General features: G+C 33.2%; 2 protein-coding genes across 3 annotated transcripts; one reads left to right on the forward strand and one right to left on the reverse strand.

Annotated features, from left to right (window-relative positions):
- The first annotated feature begins 220 nt into the window (after positions 1-220).
- On the forward strand, positions 221-12,159 carry LOC121410530. Of its 2 annotated transcripts, none has more exons than XM_041602683.1 (6): positions 221-363; positions 7,116-7,336; positions 9,816-9,844; positions 10,527-10,569; positions 11,224-11,344; positions 11,724-12,159. In XM_041602683.1, the coding sequence occupies exons 1-6, from the start codon at positions 291-293 to the stop codon at positions 11,915-11,917; spliced, it is 681 nt and encodes a 226-aa protein (XP_041458617.1). In that variant the 5' UTR covers positions 221-290; the 3' UTR covers positions 11,918-12,159. The 2 variants fall into 2 exon arrangements, with proteins under 2 accessions (XP_041458617.1, XP_041458618.1); XM_041602684.1 differs by lacking the exon at positions 221-363 and adding an exon at positions 1,427-1,815.
- Positions 12,160-15,603: 3,444 nt separating this feature from the next.
- LOC121410531 lies at positions 15,604-24,719 on the reverse strand. The gene is made up of 6 exons (XM_041602685.1): positions 24,515-24,719; positions 21,177-21,382; positions 20,446-20,477; positions 19,815-19,854; positions 18,584-18,707; positions 15,604-17,669 (listed from the first exon to the last, which is right to left on the reverse strand). The coding sequence occupies exons 1-6, from the start codon at positions 24,582-24,584 to the stop codon at positions 17,470-17,472; spliced, it is 672 nt and encodes a 223-aa protein (XP_041458619.1). The 5' UTR covers positions 24,585-24,719; the 3' UTR covers positions 15,604-17,469.
- Between the last annotated feature and the right edge of the window lie 1,456 nt (positions 24,720-26,175).

Raw genomic sequence — 26,175 nt, forward strand, 5'->3', positions numbered from 1 at the left:
AAAAGGAAAGTTAATAACAACTGAAACAATTTATTTGGAATGTGGTATACCAGACACTGTTTTCAGTAATATTTTCAAGACAAGTAAACTTGATCATACTACGAGAAACAATTAACAAGCTAGATTGCCCCATGCTTATCATTTATTGGTAAATGATTAACTGTGGTATGATGTCATTTTATGTCAATAACTGCCATAAACAAGCACAGTAGTAGTTACATTGGTATTTTATTGGGGTGCAATTAAAACACCCTTGGTTATCAAAATACGCATAAATATATTGTACAAATATGAATCATATTTATTTTCCATGGACATTGCTTGGAATTCTCCTTATGTGTACACATTTTGGACAAGCAGATGGTGAGTTCTTGGGGTGTTTTTCACCTTTGACACTACTTCTTCACATTTATACCTTCATGTTTGAATAAAATACAGCACTGAGCTATTGTACTAGCAAACATTTGCTTTTATAGGTACAGAGTTACTGCCTGTCCCATGATACTTGTTGCGAAGCTGGGTCATGCAAGAATGCTCAAAATTAGCAGCATTGTTTTGGGCAAAAACTTTTGTCATTGAAGGTGTCACTCCAGTAGGTAGCATAGTGTCTTTCAGGGAGAGAGAGGGGGGGGGGGGCAACTAACTGAACTAAATGGATAAGCATTACATTCACACATAATAGTATTTCATTTGGATACGTGAGAGCATGTAATAGGTCCATGGTGAGAGAAAGGGAAAGTATCTATGTACTTTGGGTGAATTTTGCGTATTTTTTCGGTCTTTTATATACTGGCCTACTCCTGACTTTATAATAATGATCATGCTTATAATATGCAGGGCAGCTATAGTGCTTAATATCCTGGAGTGACCTCTGGGGGAAATATACAAACCATCTGACCATCTTATACATGACTTGGCCTTGAACTAAAAATGGAGTGATTAAAAGACATGAAACAAGGCTAAAATCCCCTTGTGAGCTCCTCCACACAATAGTAACCTCTTCAGGACAGCTTGTACTCTTTTAGGGAGAGTACTTCTTCAAGGTTCAAGAGAGAGAAGATGGAGAAAGTGGGGGAGAACAGAGGGAGACAATATCAATTAAGCTAGTCCAGTTTGAGGGGTGCAAGAAGTAATGTAGTATCTATTGACAAGGAGAGGTGAGCTAGGGAGAAATGGAAACTAATATAGGGAGAAATATCAGGATGACAATGGCAGGAGAGTAATCTTGATGGATGACGGCAGGGTCCGCTCCTCGATAGGCCACTGTATAGGAATGTCTTGATGCAGACCACAAAATTTGGTTTCTTTGAATAGTTGATCTATGGTTGATCCTTTTGCTATGCATCAGCATGAAACGTATCAGGAACCTGCCCATATAATAACAAACTCTTCGCTCTTCATAATTTCTGTCTCTAGTTTGTATTGGGCGGGGTTTCACTGAATTGCACATTTCTATTCAGAACGTGATAGGGTAGAATTAAGACCAGTCACTTGGCTGCGCTGAACCATTGTATATGACTGAGTCACCAATTCTGTTTTATTAATGTATGTGCATTGTGACTGATGAACAGCGAGAGAGTTTTACGCTGATCAACTAACGCACCTTTGCCTTTGGGATAATTACGCCTTTGCCCGGTATATTGTAACTGCGGATTAGCAGATGTTTGGTTTCGGTGCACTGAACAAGGGCAAGTCATTGTCGCTCGAAATTCTTTCAACTAAAAGTCAAAGTCAGAGTGAAGTTATATAAGATGAAGGGACTGTATTCTAAAGTGTTTGTAGTGTTATACACTCTCCTTGTGCTGTATTCAAAAGGTGAGTAGGCGTACTGTATATTGATCTACCTCGAACCACTATCTCTTTCGTAATCGTTGGAATGGTAGAAGTGGTACTGGTGTGAGCGGATGCGGGAGAGAGTGATATCCTGGTCTGTCGGCCTCGAATCCCATACACTCATGGTGTTTGTGTTGCCATTTAACTGAAACTGCAGCCAGCTAGTAGTAGCTAGTACTTAAAACTTGAATATATTATGGATGCAAGTAAGATATTTTCCCTAAAAAATGAAATATTATTGTTTGTATACAAAAATCATGCGGGCCGGTGCTCCCTGGGTTAAGATTCTTCAATACATTAATTCTTATTCTCTTTCTTTTGGAGTTAAGATTATTGTACACATATCCCTGGCCTAGGGGAACCCCTGTCTTCACGGGAGAGACGGGACAATGATTGGATGGTGTCAAATAATTAGGGACAGGATTCGGGTAACCTTAGGATACTGAAGAAGAAAAAACATGGGTAAAAAAGTATACTTCAAAAATGGGAGGGCCCAGATTAAGCAAAAAAATTAGATATTGCTCTATCTCATTATCAAAATATATTTGAAAAAAATATTCCTAATTTTTATTTAAGAAGAAAGCAATAATAGTAAAATTTTTTATGGATTTGCAAAATTAACCAACCACCTATTAGACCAATAGCTTCAGTCTAATGTGATTGTTCCGCTGAACTGCATTGGCTCTGCATCCATGGGGATGATAGCAAAATATCAGAAATTGTTAAATAAATCCCAAGAAACGACGGTTATTCCTGTTTAACCACCTAGTACCTCTTGAGGTTCAAGCAGAAAAGGACCTTGGGCTTGAAGACTCAAAGCTTTCAATGACCATGTTTGATTAACAAGCCACATTAAAGTGTAATAGAGTCAGAGGAATGGTTATCCTCTAACGGTAGGTGTCAGATTTTAGGAGTTGTCCATTCAGTTAATTGGCTGTTCCCATCCAAAAGTCCATTTTGTTACACTAGTAAGTTGCATGCTTTGAACTGTTGTTGAATCTGAACTAATAGATCTAGATCTACATTCACTGATGCAGAACATTGTTTTTTTTTAAACAAAAGTTTTGGTAAATTCCCTGGTCAATATTCAAAGGATTTAGTTATACTTGTACTTTTGTCTTAACTCTGTTCATTTTTGTAGATGATATGAATATAAAAGTGTTTGAGTTGATTTATTTTACATGAAAATTCATGTTGGCTGGGATCCTGACCAAAATAAAAGTAGGAACATTATATTTCTAATTTCTACATACCCATTTCTAAAGCAGAGAATGGGGAAAGGATTTAATGTTTGGAGCTTTCTATGCAAGCATTCACCGAATTTGTAACTTAAAGTGATCATATCTTAGGGGGGGTTTTAAAGAAAAATATGGGCTCTCTCTCTCTCTATATATATATATATCCTCAAATTATACATTACATTGACGAGTGGATACCATGCACGACCAAAAAAACACGTAAAAAGGATGTCCTTTTCACGATAGGGCACGTTACGTACGTAACGTGATAAGGGTGTCAAAAACACAAAAAATAATGAAAAAAGGGTATCTATTTCGCTAGGAAAATTACGTGTTTAGGGTCGAATTTGCGGGGATGATAAAACAAAATTAAAATGTTTTATAAAGGATGTCCTTTTTGCCCCAACACTTCGTGTTTTGAGTCCGATTTGCGCGAGGTGTAGAAGGTGGGGTTGTATTAAAGCAAAATAATTTTAAAGCCGACGACCGAAGGACCCGTAACAATAAAACATTCCTGTACTTGTTAAGAGGTTCATTTCGGGGAATATTTGCCACGAGTATCGTTTTGTTTCCAATACTTGTTAAGGGTAGGGTTTCACACGCCAATACTTGTTAAGGGGTGCATTTTCAGAATATGGAAATTACGTGTTTAGGGTGCTTTTCGAGACCCCACGGTCGCGCATGGTATCCACTTGTGAATGGAAGTGGCCCCCCCCCCCCGGGATAATGGCACAGATCTATGCAGTTAAGTCAAACCTTATTTCATGATCACAAGTGATGGAATTCAGTACTAATTATATTTGGTTAAGTCATTTGAAATTTGTTTGTCATGCATTGCATTTAACGATTACACAACTGACTACTCTTTAAGTATTTTCAAAAAAGAGTCCTATCAATGAATTTTGTTTTGAAAAGAAACTATATGAAGATATTTCAATTCTGAGGTTATTTTGACAAAATTATCCAGAGTCAGTGACCTGAACAAACTGAACCAGGAAATTAACAAACTCAATGAAAGTATAGAATTGATGGTACTCTGCACTTTCTGATTAATATAATACAAATGATTTGTGTATACATGTGCATTCATGTGAAACCCAATCTAAATCAAACACTTCTTTTCGGCTTGTCTCGTGAATAGAGTGATTATGACAGATATGCTTTTCACACTGCATTTACTTAACCCCATACTATCTGCAATCCCAGACTATCCTTAATCCCATACAATCTTTTTTTTTCACACTGTCTTTCTTAACCCCATACTATTTGATTAGCCAGGGTTAACGCCTTTATCCGGGACTATCGTACACAAAAATATTGATGATTTTTGCCACATGTACAGAGCATGATTAACGCAATAAGCCAGCTAACCCTGCTTTTTTGCAGGGCCAGATAGTAACGTACTATTTCCTATGCTAGCCCACTTTGCTTATTGAACGCGTAGTGTGAAAACAAAGTCGGCTAAGCTAAACCCCGGGAAATTGGTGGGACTACGTACCCTTAGCCCCACCAGTTTCCTGGGTTTAAGGAAAATATGTGAAGTGTGAAAAGCATATATATAAGTGCAATAAAAATAAATGTCAGAATTAGGTTTCAAATGTATTGACAGTAAGGCTCATTGTTGTGATAGTAAAAATGTACTTCAGAGGATCATTCTTTAAAATTATAAAAAAGGTAGAACTAAACTGACATTATTTTCTCTCTTTGTAGACAGTTAAAATTTGAATATATATATATAGCAAAATACAATGTGAATAAAACAACCGTAGATGTATATATATATATATATATATATAAAGCCTGAAATGCCTTTCTTAAAAGGTCAAGTCCACCTTAACAAAAAATTTGTTTTGAATAAAAAGAGAAAAATTCAACAAGCACAACACTGAAAATTTCATCAAAATTGGATGTAAAATAAGAAAGTTATGGCATTTTAAAGTTTCGCTTATTTTCAACAAAATAATTATATGAACGAGCCAGTTACATCCAAATGAGAGAGTTGATGACATCACTCACTCACTATTTCTTTTGTATTTTATTATATGAAATATGAAATATTTTATTTTCTCGTCATTGTCATGTAAAATGAAGTTTCATTCCTCCCTAAACACAAGGAATTCCATTATTTTAACATTTTGTGCTTCAGGCAAGGAGGTCCTAATCGTCAAATTCGTAAAAATTGAAATATTGTATAATTCAAACAATAAAAAAGAAAAGAAATAGTGAGTGAGTGACATCAACTCTCTCATTTGGATTTAACTGGCTCGTTCATATAACTATTTTGTTGAAAATAAGCGAAACTTTGAAATGTCATAACTTTCTTATTTTACATCCAAATTGATGAAATTTTCAGCATTGAGCTTGTCTGATAATTTTTCTCTATTGATTCAAGTCAACATTTTTTTGAGGTGGACTTGACCTTTAAGTTCTCTTATGTCATTTCATATTTTCATGTATTTGTGTATTGGCATATTATTATGTGATAATTGTGTATGTTATACTTTGTAAATATCTTTTTATCGAAATGAAATAAATGGATTCAATCAATCAAATCAGTCTAGTGCTAATGAATGCTTGGAAAGGATTAAATCAGTTCAGAATGATATGAGCTTTTTAGTTCTTATCTTACATTCTGGATCTTAATGTATACGATGCAGGGCCCTTCTTTTCATAAACGCATTGGGTACCGGGGTACTTGACCTGAATTTTGCGGGGACCGGCAGGTGCAATACACCGGGTAAACACCCTACTCTGAGGAATAGTGTACTGGTTTTAACGCGCATAGGTTGTGACTCTCCTATACATGGGACCAACATTTGCATCCTTTCCGATGGACGGAGTGTTTTCCAACTGAATTCACACCTGACTGAATACAGTGGTTAGGCATGCTAACACAACGCTATAGCATCAGGCTTTTTTTTTGTTAGACGTGTTTTGACATGAGCGAGATTTGAACCCCTCACGTAGAGATCTATGATCTTATCCGAAACATTTGGCTGTAACTGACTGAGCTATGCTGCCTCCCTAACATTCGTTTGACTCTCAGCATATATTAAGATTTCTGTCATATACATTTTATTTCATTTGATTTTTTCATGTGTTTGATGAATATAGGACAATTATCTGCCTAAACCACACAGGCTTTGTTTAATCTGATAGTGTCATACATCCTATTATGCAGACAGGAAATGAGTTGCTACTAATGTGCCATTGCGTTTGACCTATAACCAGACTCTTTGTATCGTTCAGTGGTGCATGTAGGTACATCCATGGAAGCCTTTTACTTGAGGGGCAAGAGTGGGAAATGCATGTGGTAATACTGGTTAATAGTTAATTAATACCACCTCAATAATTTTGAGGAAAATCAGAAATATTTTCAAAGTGCAGGGAAATACTTCTAAATACTTCTTGAATATTTTCAGGTAAGCCAGGTGTCTCTCAAGCATAGGTCTACAGTATTCTAGGCTTTCTCACATTCCCAGTATTTCCCATGTGGTTGGGAAATATTTAAATTTCCTGGGAAATTGCCAAACTGACAAGGGAAAGCATAGTCTGTTAACTCTCTCATCTTTATCACCCACCCCAAACAAAAACTTTCTGTGTTTGCTCAAGCATGAACAAAACTAATTTTTTTATGGCATTTGAAAGATAAGACCTCAGAGCACCTATTATTGACACCAAAATATATATGTCATAGTTTGAAACAAATATTTTATAGACTTTTCAAATCTTTTCGTTTTTTTTTTATACGCACTGTATAGATGGACATCATTGTCATTATTATTTTGAAAAAATATTCAGCTGTCAATCAGAGAAGAATTATTATTATCTCCATTGTTGCTAATCAGGGAGAGTATTCCTAAAACCTCTACTTTAAACTCAATTATCTTGAAACTGTAATTAGCATGTCAGAGTGCATGTGCTAATTAATTACCCTCTTGCAGGAAGCCAACAAATTGATATTAAGTATCATATCAAGTTTTCTTTTCCTTTCCATAATGGTATTTTAACTTGTAACTTGATTTTTTTTTTAATTTAAAACAGATTGTGATGGTCAATGTGATGCTCAAGACTACATAACATGGGATCCTGTGAGAAATGAATCTGCCTATGACAGGGATCCATCTAGTCTCAATCAACCTGATGGTAGACCACTAGGTTTTCAGATGGATACCATTGATTACATCAATGATGCTGGTGCTAATGCTAGACGACCGTGTGTAACAATCACTGGATGTACCAACTCTCAGTATTTAGAAATCATGGTAAGGATTCTAAATTCAAGAGTTACTTCTACCAAATTTATTGTCATTGATTTATTGATAATTGGGGTAGCTTAATAATTTGCCATGGTGGTTTTGCTTCCATTGTTTTTTTTTTATTTAGCTTAAATTCAGCAAAAGTTACAAAATACAGTACAAGCATTTTTAAAGACCATTTTGACACTGCTAAGAGATCTTGGACAGTGGGTTGAATACATGAAAAAAAACATTTGCCTCATGAGTAATAATATTGCTTTAAATGCAGAAGGTAGAGACCAAGCAAGTGCTATAATCCATATGCAGAAAATTTATATGTTTTGTGCATAAAATGCAAGGCTTTTCCTATTGCTTGCCATTTGCCCTCATTTGTATGCATGGAATGAAAATATTGCTTGAAAGATACATAGTTTGCTCAAGGAATTAATTGCTGCACAAAAACATATAGGCTCAAAGATACCCATCGTTTGCTGTAATGGATAATTTGCTTGCACTGCTGATGTTTTCTTAAGCTGCAATTTAGGATCCTTGGTGTTTGTTCATTGAGAGGTTTACATCTTATAAAAGTGAATTCTTTCTCAAGACTAAGTAAACATAAGTACACGTATGTTGGTGGGGAACCTATAAAGGAGACGATCTGTTTTTTTTTTTTTTAATATGTTGAATACTCAGTTTCTTTGAATAAAAAAAATGAGTTTCTTTTAAAAAATTCACATCTCAAAATGATGACCACATCATGTCATACTGTCCTTGAGAGCAGAGGAAGGATTTTTATTCAGACAGCGTGACTATTTAGATCACATTGGCATAGCTACTTTTGTTGAAAAATGGAAAAATTGCTAGCTGAAGGTAATAATATACTACATATTCATTTTACTAAAAATACTAGTTAGGGGTTTTGAGGTGGATAGTCACATAAACGTTATGTTTTTTATTATTATATGTTAGGTGGTAAAGTATTGCTTCAGCCTTTGATAATATATTTCATAGATACAGCAGGATCTGTACTTTGAAACCGTTAAACAAGTTCATGCCAATGATTTTATACATGAAGTTTGAATTCAAACAACAACTGAGTTAGGTATCTTGAAAAGGAATATACATATTGTTGTCACCTAAAGACCATTTACTCATTGCAAACACAGTCAGTACCTACTCTAAATATTTGCTCGCAAGTTGAACATGCACATGGCCTCCCACAGAGTGCTGTAGCTTGCACAAATGACTTTCTTGAAATAGCAGCAGTGAATATTCATAGGGCATGAATGGGTGAATTCTATACTTATTTGGTCCATCTATAGATGCAAAGTTACAAACTATGAACTGTGGGTTTAAAATTACTGTCTCACGATGAATGAGCAATTCCCTAAAATAATTAACATGTTTTGCATTTTAAGATTACTTCAACTTAGGCAATTGCATTGTATTTGACTCATGTGGAAGGTTGACTTCTGAAAACTTGACTGTTATAATATTTTTTTTATTTCTTATTACTGATAGAAGGGGGAAAACATGACCTTATTGCATCATTAATGGCATTGTAAATAACAATTGAAGTTACTATTGGATGGCAAAGCTACTATAAAATTAACTTTGATGCAATGTTGGTATAAAGCATGGAATTACCTAGGGCTATCTATTTAAGGGAAGACATGTTCAGACAAACCCCTGCAATTAAAAACTCAGAATATGTGGACTAAGTCGATCAAATATTAGTTAGCTAAAATGTTGCAATGGTCAGAGATTTTGTCTGTCACCTTGTTAACAAGAAACTGTGGACCAGTCTTATTTATTAAAATTTAGGGCAAAATAAGTTACATGTAGCCCATAATCACAAAGATAGTTTGCAAATTTGTCTGTACACTATGAAAAGTATGAGCTTTCTGGAAATAAGAAAAAGTTTATGAATAAGAAAAGAGTATAAGTGATAGGCCTACATTAATCTGCACAGATATTTCAAAACCTGGTTTATTGAATAGGAAATAAATAATGGAAGTCTATTATTGACAATGTTTTACCTTTCTCATCTGCCTTTCTACATATTTCAGTATTGAATCCTATATACATGAATGGTGACCTATAACTAGACATCAATTTGTAGACTTCTCCCTTTTCTTCCTCTTTTTTTTTGTTCTCTTTTTTTTCACTTCTTGAAAAGTTCTCAATGAATATTAAAGAGACTATACTGCCATCTAACTAAAACATCTTAGAAAGTACTGCTTATGTTTATTTGACATTTAATATTCAGTCTCAAGTAAATTCATACTGTAGCAGATGAATCTAGATCTTGATGGATGACTTTATTTTATTTTTTTATTCATCCTGCATCTCAACAGTATGTGATAAAGATTTTCAAATGGATCCATTTCTATGATTAGACTATGTTATGTGACAGAACCTGTTATGTTCAGGATGTTATGTCATTATATTTGATTTGGTAACTGATGTTGATTGTCCTCTTCATTTTCTGTTTTTCCCAATGCAGGTTGAACCAGAGCAACAGTCCAGCATTTGGTAGGTATTACATACATGTCATTGTGTCACTGGTAAATCATTATAAGTCAATAACCCTAGATTTTGAATTATCCTTGAGATCTAGTGAATTATATTTTAAAGTTTGTGCATGTATACATTATTTTATTTCTTTAGATTGAAAAATTTTGTTTTGAGGGATCTGTAATTAAGTAAATGATTATGGCATATCATAAACTAATTGCATACCCCTTGTAACAAACAGGGACTATGCCATGCTGTATTTCAATGGGGAGGGGCAAGATAAAATCTTAAGGTATTTCTCAATTGAATAACAGGTTTCTTCCCAGACCTATCTTTTTGATACTCATCTGTATTTCATATATAAAAAAAAATGATGTGTGAGTGACATCATAGGTTCCCTCATTTCCATGCTGACCAGGATTTATACATAAATGGTTTGTGAAATAAAGGAAACTTTAAATGCAATATTTTTTCATTTTATATAGCATACAATTTGGATGAAGTATTCCATGTTAGGCTTGTTTTATTTTTTAAAAACATTTTATAAACCTCAATTGTTAGTTGGAGTGGAGAAGCTTTTTTTTATACCAGTGCACTTACAGTAGAACACTGTTACATTAGGCCTAATCATATATTATTGCGCATTTAAGTCTATGAATTTTCATATTGTTTCTTTTAATAAACTTGATCTCTCTTTTAGCACTCAGTCAGATGTTGCCAATAGTGAAGCAATATGTGGGGATGTAAGTATATGTCATTTACTTATTTATGTCTTTAGTATAGAAATTTGCTGTGCATGTGAAAAGTTGACTAAAAATCAAAATACACATATTACTTTAAAATGGTTGTCTAAAATTGAACATATTTTTTTATTATTTTGTTTATTGTGTATGAGTTTTCTTTTACACCTAATCAGTGTTTTCTGTGTGTATTGAATTAGCTGGATTGATATATGTCATAGATAAGAACAGATCTGCCGTATATCATGGACTTAATTATTGTGCAGAATAGTTATTGGGATGATACTCTTGCATTGCAGCAGTTATTTTCCAATATTTTTTGTCATATGGTGATAAGAAATTTCATGCAATTCATAAGTCTAAGCAAAATAACTTGTCAAGAGATGTGTGTACAAACTTGTGTCATATTTGTGAAGTCAGTGTAACATTAGATAACAGGGGTTGTGACACAAAGAATAAATCATTGTAATATCAAGATAAGGTCGGTACAACTTATGGTCCTATTTTATATTGAAGCCCACATAATGTTCATTTATTCACATATTTTGTCACCATATTTGAATAATATGAAGAATGTTTCTGAGCTTTATATCAGAATATTAGAGTCTTATTAACATTGCATATTCTTTTTAATTTCTTTTCTTTTTTTGCATAAAGGGTCAAATTACCAGTTGTGTTCCATGTCCTAGCGAAGAGGTGACGTATCAGTTTTTTTGTCGGGAGAGCTGTGACCAATTTGCTGTCAGCTTCTGGTTTAGATTTGTGATTAGTGATCCAGGTAAGACCTGAAGTCTATTCAGATTCCTCAAGCTTTTCAGAATGAGGAAGCCGTATAAGATTGATCAGCATGCATTAAGAGTGAGCAATCTTCATCCTATAATACTTTATATGCATCTAAAAGTACATGTAAACATGGCCTGCAATTGTGGTCAGTGGAGTTGGTGCTTTGGTTAATTAACTTTATCAGCTTATATGAGAATGGTATATTGATATTAGATAATGCATCATTTCAATTTTTATTTATAATTGTATTTTGTATTTCTTTTGCAGATTAAAATATTGACAAATGTATCAAGCTTTTTCATTTGTTGATGACTTTGTGACATATATGTTGTAAAGTTTATCAAGTTTTCCCCTTTTTTTCTTGAAAATTTCAGATACACCAGATCCAGAAGTATGGTGTCGCGATCGAAATACTGATGAGTTTCCGACCAGTCTGTACAATAATAATCCTATACCTGTGACTAGAGGTCGAACAACTCCAAAATCCGGAAGGGGCACATCACTTAGGGCAACCTTGACCCTGATTCTATGTGCCCTAGTAACAGTAACCATCATTGCCAAGCAATAAGGATCTCAGTGCTAGTTGTATCAAATTATTTGACTATATGTGAAGAAATCTTTGTTTAATTATTTATCTATCATTTTATTGAACAAAGGTCAGTTATATTCTGCAGTACATTTATATGTATTTTTTTCTTCTTTTGTCGTCTTCTATTGTTTCAGATACTGTTGAGGAGAATATCATTTCATGCTGGTCATGTTAAACCTCATTTCACTATCTATAGAAATGAAATCACTACCCCCCCCCCCATCATTCTGATATTCTCTTTGTGTCAAAGTGAATGCTAATATCAATTTTTACTCTCCTATTTCAGAAACATAAATTTCTTTGCTAAAAGTAATTATGAACACACATATCATCTTTTAGTAGAAAAAATGGTGTTCCCTCTAGAAATTAAGCAATATAATGATGTGTGGTTTATAAACTTTTGTTGAACAGAATATGTGTGATTTAATGATATGCAGTGTTACATGACTGTTATTAAATGTTTTTGTGTCATGGTTTATCATTTTTCCTATAAAAGAACAAGAATATATAATATGATAAAAAAAATTACTTGCAATTATCCATTTTTATATTTGTCTTTCTACTCTCAGATTGCTATCTCACTAGTATGGCAACAGAAATTTATTTATATGATTGTTTAATTTGTGTTCGTATTTTTCCAGCAAATTCCATTTTTAAGTTATGCAATATATAGGTGTTTCATTGTTGACTTTCATTATGTATTGATTGTTTTTAGAACCACTTGACTCATTTGTTATTTTATATCATACACTTCATGATCAAGGAAGAATACTTTCATTTGATTGTTTATTTTTTGTGTTTTTACTTTTATTATATGAATTCATGGAATTAAGTATGTGATTTTTCATATTCTGGTTATGGGATTTTTTTCTAGATTTTTGTAAATAGTGTTCGGTGATGTATTGAGATTCTTTTTTTTGCGAAAAGGTAGTATGGATTGAATTATGATTATTATTTTTTCTGGGGGTGGGGTATCTTCAGGTAGTAGCAAGTATAAATTATGTTAATACAACTGGGGGAGGGGGCACTTCCATTGACGAGTGGATACCATGCATGCTGTGGGTCTCGAGAAGCACCCTAAACACGTATTTTCCATATTCTGAAAATGCACCCCTTAAAGGGGAAGTTCACCCAGAAGAAAACTTTGTTGTAAAAATAGCAGAAAAAATAGTAAAAAATATTGGTGAAGGTTTGAGGAAAATCCGTTAAAGAGTAAGAGAGCTATTAGAGTTCAAAGTTTTGGATTTGTGACGTCATAAACGAGCAGCTGCCCCATGTGTTATGTAATATAAAATTCATGAATTTAAAATTTTGTATGGTTCCTGATGACTTAATTTTGTTTTCTATTCATGATCAGGTGTGAAATGATTGATCTATTGATATACAAAAGGTACAGTGAAAACCATTTTCAATTTTCTGAGAAAATGACATTTCATTGATTTTTTACCATTCGCTATGTAGGAATGCTGCTCGCATATGACGTCACAAATCAAATAATTGAAATTCTAATAACTTTTCAATTATTTGATGAATTTTTTTCAAACCTTCGGCAATATTTTTTATTTTTTCTGCTATTTTTACAATAAACTTTTTGTCAGGGTGAACTTCCCCTTTAACAAGTATTGGCGTCTGAAATGCTACCCTTAACAAGTATTGGAAATAAAACGAGACTCTTAGCAAGCATTCCCTGAAATGAACCCCTAAACAAGTGAGCGATATTTCATTGTTATGTCATGGGTCCGTTGGTCATCGGTTTTACCTTTACACACCATTTGGTTTAGCACGGCCCCACCTTCCACACCTCGTGCAAATCAAAGCACGTAGTGTTTGGCAAAAAGGACATCCTTTATAAAACATTTCAATTTTGTCTATCATCCCCGCAAATTTGACCCTAAACACGTAGCTTTCCTAGCGAAATAGATACCTTTTTTCATTATTTTTGTGTTTTTGACACCCTTATATATCACGTTAACGTCCTACTCCATATCTTGAAAAAGACATCCTTTTTACATGTTTTTTTGGTTGCCCATGGTATCCACTCATCATTGTAAGTATCCCCCCCCCAGTAATACAATCAAAACGAATTATTCTAGTGCTTCTATTAAGCCTATGAAATAGATATAGAAGAAAAAAACCTTATCTAGTTGAGAAGAAGAGTTTCAGTTAATTATTATTGGTTGAAAGGGATAAAAGGTTTTACTATATTGTCGTTCAACATTGATTAAATTCCTTTTAATTTTTTCACACAGGAGAATGACCATCAAATGCACTGCTGAGTCTTAAAAAAAATTGATCTAAATAATCAGTAGCATGAGGACCAAAAAATTTTGAGTGGGGCCAGATATCGAATATATAGGGTGAAATTTCTAAAGAGATGCGAGCAAGCAAAATTTTGACCTTCTCAATACAAAAGTCTAATTTGCTATATATTTTTTAATACCTCTCAGAAAATGATATTATATTTCACCCTTTTCCTTCTATCTCTCCCCATCTGTATTTCAATGCACTGTATATTATATGATATATCACCCATCAATCAGGAAAAATAAAGTCACTTAAAATCATAGATTTAACCTCAACCTCATGTGGCATTCTAATATTGGAGGACAATCATTTGGGACATGAAAGATGTAGAGGATAATAACTTTAAAAGATTACTTGCAAGTTGCCTGTAGGCCGACAGTATAGTTATTTTGAAAACCATTATTTGAATACAGTATAACATGGAACCCTTGCTCACAGTGTTGGTGTAGATGTATTTTACATTCTTTGGTTTAAAGAGTCTGATCCTCATCTTATTGATCATAATCATATAGGCAGATATGTATCATTTACACTGATATTTAAAACTAGTTTTGCATAGATATTGTGTTCAAATGTATTAGCAAAACCATATTTTCCTTATATTCCTCATTCAAATTTGTGTATTTTTCAAAGGAACTTGAATGTCTACAAATTTCAGGGGTCCATCTTCAATATTTTTTGTTATATTCTGCTCTCAGGTTTTCTTCTATTGTGTAGTGCCCACAATCATGACCTACACCATGATTGAAATCTTTCATTAGTCAGACAATTATCCTGTGATCATGTCAGACCTAGTGGTCAGCAATGGCAACCATGGTGGGGATGATGATTGTAGACACACACAAAAAAAATGAGTACCATTTTAGTACCAAATTATACTTTTGAGGCTTTAATATGTGGAATAACTTTAAATCTTTTGATAAATCATGATATTGGCAAAATAGTGTAAAGAAAATTTTGTACAAACGATTGTTTCTATTAACATTTATATTGAAAATATACAATATATTCTCTTATTATCTGTCATTTGACTGATTTTTTTTATTCATTTTGCATTCATGTGGGGGGTGTGCTAGAAGAGGTATTGTTTCAGAATCAGTGTGGAAGGAATAGTATTGGGTCTAGAGGTTATTATAAGGAGTGAAATTTCAAGTTCAAAATCACCAAAACAATAAGGTAAATATAATGCCTATGGGGTGATGCCCTTACGAGATTTCCAATAGGAATAATACATGTGGATACGGGGTATAGGGAGAGGGGGGGGGGGTAGAGTTTCCACTGCCCATTGTTACAGTCCTTGGAAATCAGTGAACTTTAGAACAAAATATATATATATCAAACTCAAGTAATCTTTTGATATAGATGTTTCAAACTTGAATATTTTATTGTATTCAAGAATTATAATTTGTAGAAAAAAAGTGTTTACAATGCAAGAAATGGTCATGTGCTGACAATGACATGCTTAAAGTTAGAAATCTCAAAATGCTTAGATAAACCTTATATAATTAAATCCCTTATCATTTTGATGATCAACATAAACTTATATTTTCTTTTGCTTTACATCAGCTGAGACGACTTAATTTTGAGCATATAGGCCTAAACTTGATATTGACACGTCCAGCATGCCATAATTATCTCTGACAAAAATTATTAAAGCTGAAGTCCACCACCAATAAAAAGTTTATTTTAATTAACAGAGTAACATTAAACAAGCAAACTCTGACAATTTCTTAAAGATCGGATGTAAAATAATAACGAAGTTTCGTTTATTTTTAGAAAACTGTATCATGATGATGAACGATGTGCAAAATGAGGGAGCCGCTTTCTATATACTCTCGAAATATTAAACATTCACTTTATACAGACGGGGAATGGCTAATTAGCCGCCCCTCGTAATTTATTGCAAAAAAAGAAATGATACCAAACAGATTGCACAGCGACGTTTGATGATTTTTTTTTATTCTCGCGACGTCTGGATTCGGTTCCGAATTTTTGTTTAGTGCCTTCCAGGTCAAATATTGATTTTATGTACAAATCAGTTTCAAATTCGAATGTAACATTCTTGAAAACATTTTTATTTCTTTAACTGATAAAAATGATTTTCAAGCTATTTATGGCTCAAAATACAGTGTTGCCGACGATTTCCATCTAAAAAGGGAAAAAGGAGAAGCTGAATTATTGGGTTCCCCCGGCTTATGACGAGGGTGTAAATAGATGAATAGACCTAACTGTTATGTAGAAAATAAGCGATATTTTTAGGTTAAAATGGCTTTCTTGGTTAGCATCGGATTTCGACAAAATATCCAATGTTACGCTAATGTGTAGGACCGTATATGGTGTTTCTCTTCTCTAATGGTTCAAATCAACTTGTTTTGGGATGGACTTCACCTTGTTAATTGGCTTGGGATTTAGCTAAAAACTGATGAGATACGAGAATCATAAAATAGAATATCATTCATATTTTTCGAAGCAGTTATTTTTAATTCTGCACTGTACAGATTGTTAGAATCAAGTTATGATTAAAGTAATACATCAGTGGATGATCAATATAAAAGTTATTTGCTAATTAAAAAAAATTATTTCCACCCCGAATATTTGATGTGCGTATTTAGGGCTACTACGTTTAATCGTTGCCCCAATTAGTATCCATGAAGTGAGATATCCAAACATGTAAATTACAAAGTGATTGATTTGAAATCATGAAACAGAAAAGCTACTTTTAAACTGCTTCTTTCATATATCAAACCTTTTATGCTGTATTGTATTGCAAAATGGGCAAATAGGGGTAAAAGTGTTCGAAAATTAAATTCCTTATATAGATTAATGACGTGCAGAATAAGTGTCTTGATAATGTTACAAACTTATGTATAAAAAAGAGAGGTAAATCACAAATGTTTTAGTTTGAAAAAATAACGTTGAGTTTGTAGTTTTGTCAATGAATAGATGATCACAAAAAATAATATCAAGTCATTTTGACTGTCAATAGCCTAAAATTAGTATAATGATCTAATCATCTTAAATTTATCAATATATCAACGGTTCTTTTCTTAAAAGCCTTGAAATTGAATTGTACTGAAAAAAATGTTTTCGATCACTTTGCGTGAAAATGAGATATCGATGAATAATCGAGAAAATAAAATCATGACAGAAATAGATAACATAATTATGATCCTTGATATTGACACAGTAGATTTTACATGAAAAACAAAAAATTGATCACCCTGGCATCAAAGGATGACAAAAAGAAGGCTGAACAAAGAGATGATGAGTACAATGGTGGTTGAAGCAATGGTAACCATAGCACCTCCAAAACCAGGATCAGGGTCTTGAGGGTTTAGATCAGTGTCTGGAGGAAGAATGTTGTTCAGACTGGTTGGGTATTCACCTGTATCACGAGCGGCACACCACAGTTCAGGGTCCAGGATGGCTAAAATATTTTTCGTAAAAGAATAAAATCAAATGAATCAACTAATATGATTTATCGGAAACTGATTAGTATAGTATAATGAAAAATGTCTCTATCATTTGAAATAACAGCCCGCTTTTCACACTGTAAAAACTGTGGTGTTTAAACTGACACCAACTGGTGTTAATAGAGGACCACACCCTGAGGTGTTAAAATAACACCAAAGAGTGTAAATGTAACAACCATTATGTGTTGTAATAACACCTATAGGTGTAAAACTAACACCACCAATTTAACACCGGTGTAAAATAACTGGTGTGGTCCTCTATGTACACCGGTTAACACCACAGTTTTTGCTGTGCATCGTTCTATCTGCTGCTGTAAACTTGTATAAAGCTGAAAATAATTATATTCCAGCATTTTATATTTAGCATTTTAAAAATTGAAATTGCCTGATTGAAATTCTGACAAAATAAAGGCCTGATCAGTTTTAAATCGCCGAAAATCGCAGATGTCCAAAAATTTGGTTAGCAACTCCTAACATTTAGGTTGATAACCTTTTTGGGGGGCGCTTGTCCAATTTTTTACCTGTGTCCATCCCAAAATTTCAGGTGGACACCCCCTAAATTTTTTGGCTTCCGCCGCCAATGTGCTCCTGTGACATTTGTTCCAGACTAGAGGGCAAAGGGTTATAGTTAGGTTGTCATAGAGTTTTTGGTTCAGAATGATATGAAAATTAGGATTAGGGTTTACTTAGTTTTTGAGATTAGGTTTTATGTTTAGCTCAACGTGTAGATTTTCCATTGGAGCATGCAATCGTCGCCGGAGCAAATGTCATGAGACCGCTAAAGACATAAGCTTATTTTTCATTTAAAAAAAAATAGCTGTGATTGAATCAGTATAATTACTATCATATCTTCTAAAATTGTATTTACCTGGATCTTCACTCACTACAAATCTGTACCAGAAGGTTACTGAACTTTCGTCACAACTATCGGCATCGCAGTAAAATTCAAAAGAGACGGTATCGGCTATCGCTTGCCGACAATCATAGATCAACTTGAAAGAAAAAATATAAAAGAATAACACATAGTGAGACAATTAAAGATGTTTCATTCGTTTAAACCTCAAGTTAAAAATTCAGTTTTTATAAATCATTTTGACAGAGCAGGCGATGGAGCTTCTTTTAAAGTAAGGAGGGCGAGTCTCAACAAATCTGGAGAGTATATAGGAGTAGCCTACTTAATACTTACCAAAGATAACAAGAACAAGAAAAAATGACTTTCAGACTTACCCCCACATTCTAATCGTTCTATCACCGATAATTATTTTTACTATACATTTATCGATCAGAATATTTTCTCACACATTTTTCAAAGTCATTTTGCATCGGGTTATTGTGTCAACTACATAATTGTTAAATTAATAATTCACAAAGGTGTGGAGGGACTGTAATTTGTTATAGGGATAGTATAAATAGAGAATAACCACAACTTAGACAAAACAGTGTCTCTTTGGATTTTAAACGAGGTTTATTTCACTTTTCCTTCTTTCTGTTTTCAATGAACTTGATGTCTGACTTCCCTTCACTGTGTATATTGTATCTTCCACACACTTAAAAAAATATTTGGTAAAAGTGCTCCATGAGGGTAATTATGCATGTATCCAACCAACATTGGGCATTTTTATTTATCCAATGTGATGAAAATGTTGCCCATTCTAAAGTAATTGCTGCTTATTTTATTTACCTTACTGGGCAATATGCTTCCCGCATTTGGGTAAAATACTACCCCGAGTTTGTTGGACAAATAATTACCCTCGTGGTGGTATCATTCACAGCAGGCATGGCAGGAAGATTTCCCGTTATCTATTTTTTTTTTTACTCGTCTGTTCATATAAATTGTCAATGAACTGTAAAAATGACGAAAAAATGTTCAATTCTAATTTCCCTATAAATAGACAGATTTCATAGCACCAACTGCGAACTACTTTGATCCTACGTTCTCAATGTTTTGTTCTTCATGTAATTGTCGTTACTATTTAACACAAAAGGGGAAAATAAGCGGAGAAATGGTCGAGGAGTTACAGTGTTTTCCAACCACTTTCAATTGGTGTACTTATTTTTCATAAAATCAAATGCTGAATTAACGTAGATTGCTTACTTACCGAAGAGCATATTGGGTTTTGATTTGACTGATCCTTCACACTGAAATACAGAGAATCGATAAAAAGATGATGAAGGTACACTCTAAATTACAGGGATTTAAAATAAGTCCAGCTGGACTGTTAGGGACCAGTCGATTTCTGGATTTAGTTTTAGTCCTAAAAATGATTTAAATTTAAAACTTTCGAGATTTAAAAATGAATCTTATGGATTCAAACTAAATCCGGAATTCGATTGGTCCCTATAGCTACAGTCAATGTGGACTTATTTTAAATCCCTGTAATTTAGAGTGTACATTGGTGATAATTAGGGTTAATAGAGATTCTCTACAATAACCTATCCAATATGCTAAATAGATATATTCTTAAAGCTCTATGTTTATCATTTCATTTCTGCTACCTTAAAACAAGAACAAAAATAAAAAATAACTTTACTAAATCATTTTCTACTCTTGTGATTTTCCGACTGTTTTACATCTATTTCTTATTTTTATCATACTGTATAGGCTATATTGGGGATGGTGATTTCTGGCAAGAATGTGATTTAGGCTATGTGTAACACCTAACTAATTTAGTCAATATAATCATGGTGATAATTTTTTTTTTGTTAATCAATAAATGACACCCAACTTACCACATGATTGAACCGGGAGGATCTGATTCCGCCTACATGGGAAGAAGAGAGAACGAAAGAGAATTGCCATGAAATCACAGTTTTGAATTTCTGAAAATGTGCTGGATTTTCTGATAAAATACAAAATAATCTGTATTTCATCATTTCGAGGATCATGAAATATCGTATATACAGTGTTTCTGTCCCCATCTTATTAGTTTCTATTATTTAATTTCTTTATTTTCAGAATATGAGAAGAAGGGGAAACATAGATGAAAACAAGTATAAATATAGCCTACATTAAGGAAAGTAAATTTATTTTAAAATTGAATAGAATATAAAAAAAGAAGAGGGATGTATATTATAGGCCAAATACTATTGTCTCTTCCAAATTCTTTTCAGTGCATATAATGCTTCTTCTTCTTAATTCTTCCCCATATTCTCTTTCGTTCATTTTATTTCGAAGACCGCATCCCATAAAGACAGACAATAGCCCAATGCCAAAAAAAATAAAGTAATAAATATATAAATAAATGAATAGATAGATAGATAAATAGATAAATATAAATAAATAAATAAAACACCAAAAAAAGAGAGGATAAATGGAAAAGACCTTGTTCTTTCATAAAATCAAAAGTCATCACCTTTACTTTGCCCCCACCCCCTATACAGGGGCCGCATGACATGTCCGGCCGCATGCCCCTAGAATTATGACTCGCATTATTGAAAATACAAATTATTCCTAAACTCACCATAATCTCGATCCGCCTGTCTGAAGCTCCCGTGACGTGAATACATGGTGCAATTGGATTTTCATTGTCTGAATATTCAATGACCGCCTGTGAATAACCAAGTGGTCTACCTGAGGGGTCATTTACACTTGAAGCATTGCGATCATAACTTGACTCGGGTAGAACAGGGTTCCAAGGATGATTCTCTGTACATTGAGATTGGCAACCTTTAGGAAATCATCAACAAACAGATGTAAAATATTAATGAAATGTGAAGTTATTTCTTACGTATAACCATTTCTCACAACACTTCCCTCCCCATATCCGATCTACCCCTCCACGCGCTGTATTCATTCCTGATGAAATTATTATTTGGAAATGAATTATCCTCAATGATCTATTTAAATGGCAAGTCCATATAATGATGATTTGAATCAATGGAGAAAAATCAAACAAGCATAATACGGACTATTTCATCAAAATCGGATGTAAAATAAGAAATCTATGACATTTTGAAGTATTTTCATAAAACAATTAAAGTCATTAACATGCAAATGTAAGAATCGATGACGCCCCTCACTCACTATTTTTTAATTCAATAATTATTCAATATTTTGATCGTTATAGATTTGACAACAAAGATCAACTTGAATGAACAATCAAATGTTGAAACAATTGTGATTCCACATGTTTAAGATGAATAAAACTTTGTTTCACATGGCAATGAGGAGAAAATTAGAATAATTCATATTTCATGCAATGAAATACAAAATGAATAGTGAGTGGGTGATGTCATCAGTCCCCTCATTTGCATACCGACTCAGATGTGCATAATGACTGTTTTGTGATATTAAGCGAAACTCAAAAATATTATAACTTTCTTATTTTACATATGACTCGTTGAGTGTTATGCTTGTTGGATTTTCTATTTTATCAAAATCAACGTTTCGTTATTTGCCTTTAAACAACTGAAACCATTCTTCGATTGAGACTTAATTTCAAGTTCTTGTTTTATGGAGCTGGGAAATGGATTAATATAGTTTTCAAAGAATAAATAACTGTTTGTAAATATGTAATGACATTTTTGTAATTTGAGATTTCCTTTTGTCGGCCTCCAGTATACTCACAGGCCACCAATGCAACCAAACCAAAGTAATAAACTTTTTAATCTCTATATAAAATGGGGATTTCAAAAGGCATCATAATGAAAATAGATAAGATAATGAAGATAGGGACAAATTCTAAAATAAATAAGATTTCAAAATATATTTTCTATGGGAACATATGAGAAGCATATTTCTATACTACTGCCTATATATGATAAAAAGTCAATTTATTCAGAACAAGGATTGAATTCTCTTTTCTATAGTTTTTGTTGATGCCTTGCGAATAAAATCAATAAGTTTATCAATGGAAAGAGAGTATCGCCAAATACCTAACCAATGAATATCAAGGAAGACAAATCAAGGAGGTCGGTCTACTTTGCAAACAAAATTATTCAAGTGACTAAATTCGTTAAAACTCGCACCTGGTACGACTCAGTCACTTCCTTGTTACAACAAAATGGCTATCATCATGTCATTAAGTTCATTATGTTTCTTTGGGAACTAACTTTTAGATATGTTTATTTATCGGTTTTTCATCTGCAAACATGATTATATTAAAAATGTTATGCGAGCATAAAGAGAAAACAGTCCTGATTAGTCGGCCTACATGTACATTCCATTCCAGGATTTCAGTATAAATACTGACACAAAATATCATTCATTAAATAAAAAGTAGACAGGTCACTTTTACCTGTATTTGTTGTTATGGTATAATAACATTGAAAGCATCACTGTGCAAATATCCCCAAATTACAGACCAGAATGGAATTTATTGTTGCACGAACATGTATTTGATAATAGGAAAGAAAAAAAAAACGTCGAAGACTCAAGAGAAAGAAGGATTCAAACCAATAAAATACTTTTTATCAATTAATTCAAATTTGTTTCATGATATGAGAAAGCAAACAGGGGGATCGCGGATGCTTTGCTTTATGTCTATTCATTGTTTAACTGAAGATTTCGTTTGTCCTCAATCTTTTGATAAAACGGTTGAAATACCTCAGGAATGCTACAAGGAAGTACATCGTCTCAAGATGAATTGACGTATATAGAGAGAAAAACCTTCTTCCGCGAGGACTTCAGATTTAAGCATTATTGTCTTTTAACAAAGTCACCCATGTGAAAAACTATGAAAATGAGGGCATTGTTATTATGTGGTGACGACATTCATTCAGATTAAGATTACCTTAATCCCCATATTGGATTTTACTCTTGACTGACAACACGAAAGAATTACACGAGTTCCAAAATTTTGACTTCTTTAAAACCAATAATGCCTACAACCATCTTGACTTCCGCAAGTGGTTATTAATTTGCCGAATACTGACTCGGAGCCTGTTTAAAATTTTCTTTATAGTTAAATATATGATTTTTAAAGATCGTATCCTCACATTCCAATAATACCAAAATGTACTGACTGTGTTATCACTATTCATTGATTGGTTGAGACAATTGATTTATCCGATTTAGTGCCCCTCTATAGGCCGATGTTTGATTTTCGTAAATTACGACCGGTCCAACATCTTTCCCAATAATTTTATTAGTTTTATATATCGAAGAAGAATCGACCCAAGAAAAAGGCTATATATAGTGGAAATAAATGCAGTTTTTTATGCTCCATTTTGATCACAAATAAAATGGGGGATAGGCCCTAAAAATTAGAATCTCTCCAAATTGTGGTTCATTACACAGCTAAGGAAGAGCATCTTGAGTAAACTTTACAATTCTTTCATGACTTTCAGATCATGAGATGGTACTAATTCTTCAAAGATCTGTCCCAGGCATGAATTAATAAATTGTGTAAAATCCAAAACATACACAACCACATGCAATTTAATTTTGTTAGGGAAATGACATGTTATTTCCAAAGAAAGTTAGTATATGTATGCAATTTTAAAGTACTGTTTTATAAATACAGTATTATTGGTTTAAGAAATGTGAAGTAAATTTGCATGTTGCAAATAAACAATATAAGGAACACAATTTACAAATACATGTACAAAGAAATTATGAGATTATGACATTTGAGTATTGAATGTGAAAAATAAAATAAGATTAAATATCAGCAAACAAACATCTGATGCAAACACAATGATAATCACACACATGACGTAAAAAATAAACAAAACAATATTTTTGTCTGTTATCTAGCGTCTTGCTAATTCGGTCGCCCTTCGATCGACACCGATGTAAAAAATGAAAAATAAGAATAAGAGAAACTTAGGAAGATCATAATCATGATAACATACTCACCAATTGCACAGAATGATATAACTGAAACTGTCACTACAAAATGTAGGCAGGACGATTTTGAGATTTTCATTTTGATAGATTTTTGCGACGCTGGCTCCTCAAAAAAAATCAACCTCACTCATCAAACTTCTTTTCGGTATTAAACTCGGATGCTTAAACTCCAATTCCTCTCTTAGTTTTACTGGTGGAACCGAATGACGTTTATGTCCTAAAAAATCGTCCCTCTCATTATATATATATTGTATGGAATCATTAGAGGGTGGGAGATTACGTAACGATATTCTTGTTCTTTCATGAGATTTAATGATACGTCATTATTTCCGTGTTCTCTAAAACACAACAACAAAAACGCACAGGGTATGATGGGAAGAGTTTTCGTTTTCCTTAAAAGGTAATGTCGCTTTTCAAGTAAAAATGGTGCATGCACTGAAATCTTTTGAGCCAGGCTCATTTTTTTGTAACAACTTCAAAGACTTATTCAAATTCAAATACTTATCGCTTAATAAAAGACTAAAGTTCATTGGATAACAGAGCTATGATCCGCTCAATAACCTTGTACAAAAAGAATCAAGACAAGTTTGAAAATTTACATAAATTTCATTGGACGATGATGACTATGTTGAGGGATTGCGATTTCTTAGAATTTCTCATCTGTAGTTCTTTTTAAGGGAAGTCTAATTTTGAAATATATTTTTCCTCAGAATGATTGGAGTGATGGTTGCGCTTTTTCAAACAAAATAGAAAAGACTGTATGGAACTATACCCCACGCCATTTTATCTATATTCCTAATAGGCCTAATTCCATTTTGTATATTTCACTTAGAACATGCAACTTTATTATTTGAGATTCAGAATTCTAATACTGAAATATAATTCATATTGCAAGCCTTAATAGAACAAAGTATAACGCCATTTTACTTCAAAATAGAGTCCATCTGAGGTTGGATAAATTATGACGTCACTGGGATGGGGAATCGAATCGCTTCTCACATGTATAAACCAATTAGGCCCTATTATTATATTTTTGGGGGGTAAAGTATACTTCTTTTTTTTACATATGGGCATTTTCACGGTAACTAACGTTGCACGGCACAATTTTACACACATTCCATTGTGTGCATGATTATTTTTTTTCAAGATTTTTTTTATTTCTCAACTCATTCCATACATAGGTATCACATGCACAGATACATCATAATTGAAAACAATAGCATACATTTCAAACGATTCAAATATATGGTTCATTTTGTATACAAAATATTCAATTTTTTCGATGCACGTTCATCAAATTACGTTTAAAAGCAATAATTCTCTCGGTTGTTCCAATTTTTTCCAAACCAAGCATAAAATGAGCAAGAGTGAGTCTGATATTTCTGTATTTACATGAATAGATGAAATATTTTGCAAGCAACACAATAATATTGCTAAGATGAAAATTATTGAGGGTTGCATGATTATCTATAAATCAACAAATGAGAACTCCCATCATTTGTTGTTTTTGAGATAATCATACACACAATGAAAGGTGCGTAAAATTGTGACGTGTGACGTTAATTAGTTACCGTGAAAATGCCAATATGCATGTTCTTTATTTCAAAGTTCATAATAACAATGCTGCATTATAACGTTTATTCCCATTGACGATACATCACCCATAACTT

This window comes from Lytechinus variegatus, chromosome 3 (genome assembly GCF_018143015.1).
Source record: "Lytechinus variegatus isolate NC3 chromosome 3, Lvar_3.0, whole genome shotgun sequence".
NCBI lineage: Eukaryota > Metazoa > Echinodermata > Echinoidea > Temnopleuroida > Toxopneustidae > Lytechinus > Lytechinus variegatus.

What these genes read in the sequence shown, in the direction of transcription:
- LOC121410530 (XM_041602683.1), top strand. Translation starts at nt 291, where the DNA reads ATGAATCATATTTATTTTCCATGGACATTGCTTGGAATTCTCCTTATG. An exon ending in CTCAGTATTTAGAAATCATG is followed by an intron (nt 7,337 to 9,815) that starts GTAAGGATTCTA and finishes TTCCCAATGCAG; the next exon opens with GTTGAACCAGAGCAACAGTC. An exon ending in GTGAAGCAATATGTGGGGAT is followed by an intron (nt 10,570 to 11,223) that starts GTAAGTATATGT and finishes TTTTGCATAAAG; the next exon opens with GGTCAAATTACCAGTTGTGT.
- LOC121410531 (XM_041602685.1), bottom strand. Translation starts at nt 24,584, where the DNA reads ATGAAAATCTCAAAATCGTCCTGCCTACATTTTGTAGTGACAGTTTCA. An exon ending in CCTCCCGGTTCAATCATGTG is followed by an intron (nt 19,855 to 20,445) that starts GTAAGTTGGGTG and finishes TCTGTATTTCAG; the next exon opens with TGTGAAGGATCAGTCAAATC. An exon ending in TGTAGTGAGTGAAGATCCAG is followed by an intron (nt 17,670 to 18,583) that starts GTAAATACAATT and finishes AAAATATTTTAG; the next exon opens with CCATCCTGGACCCTGAACTG.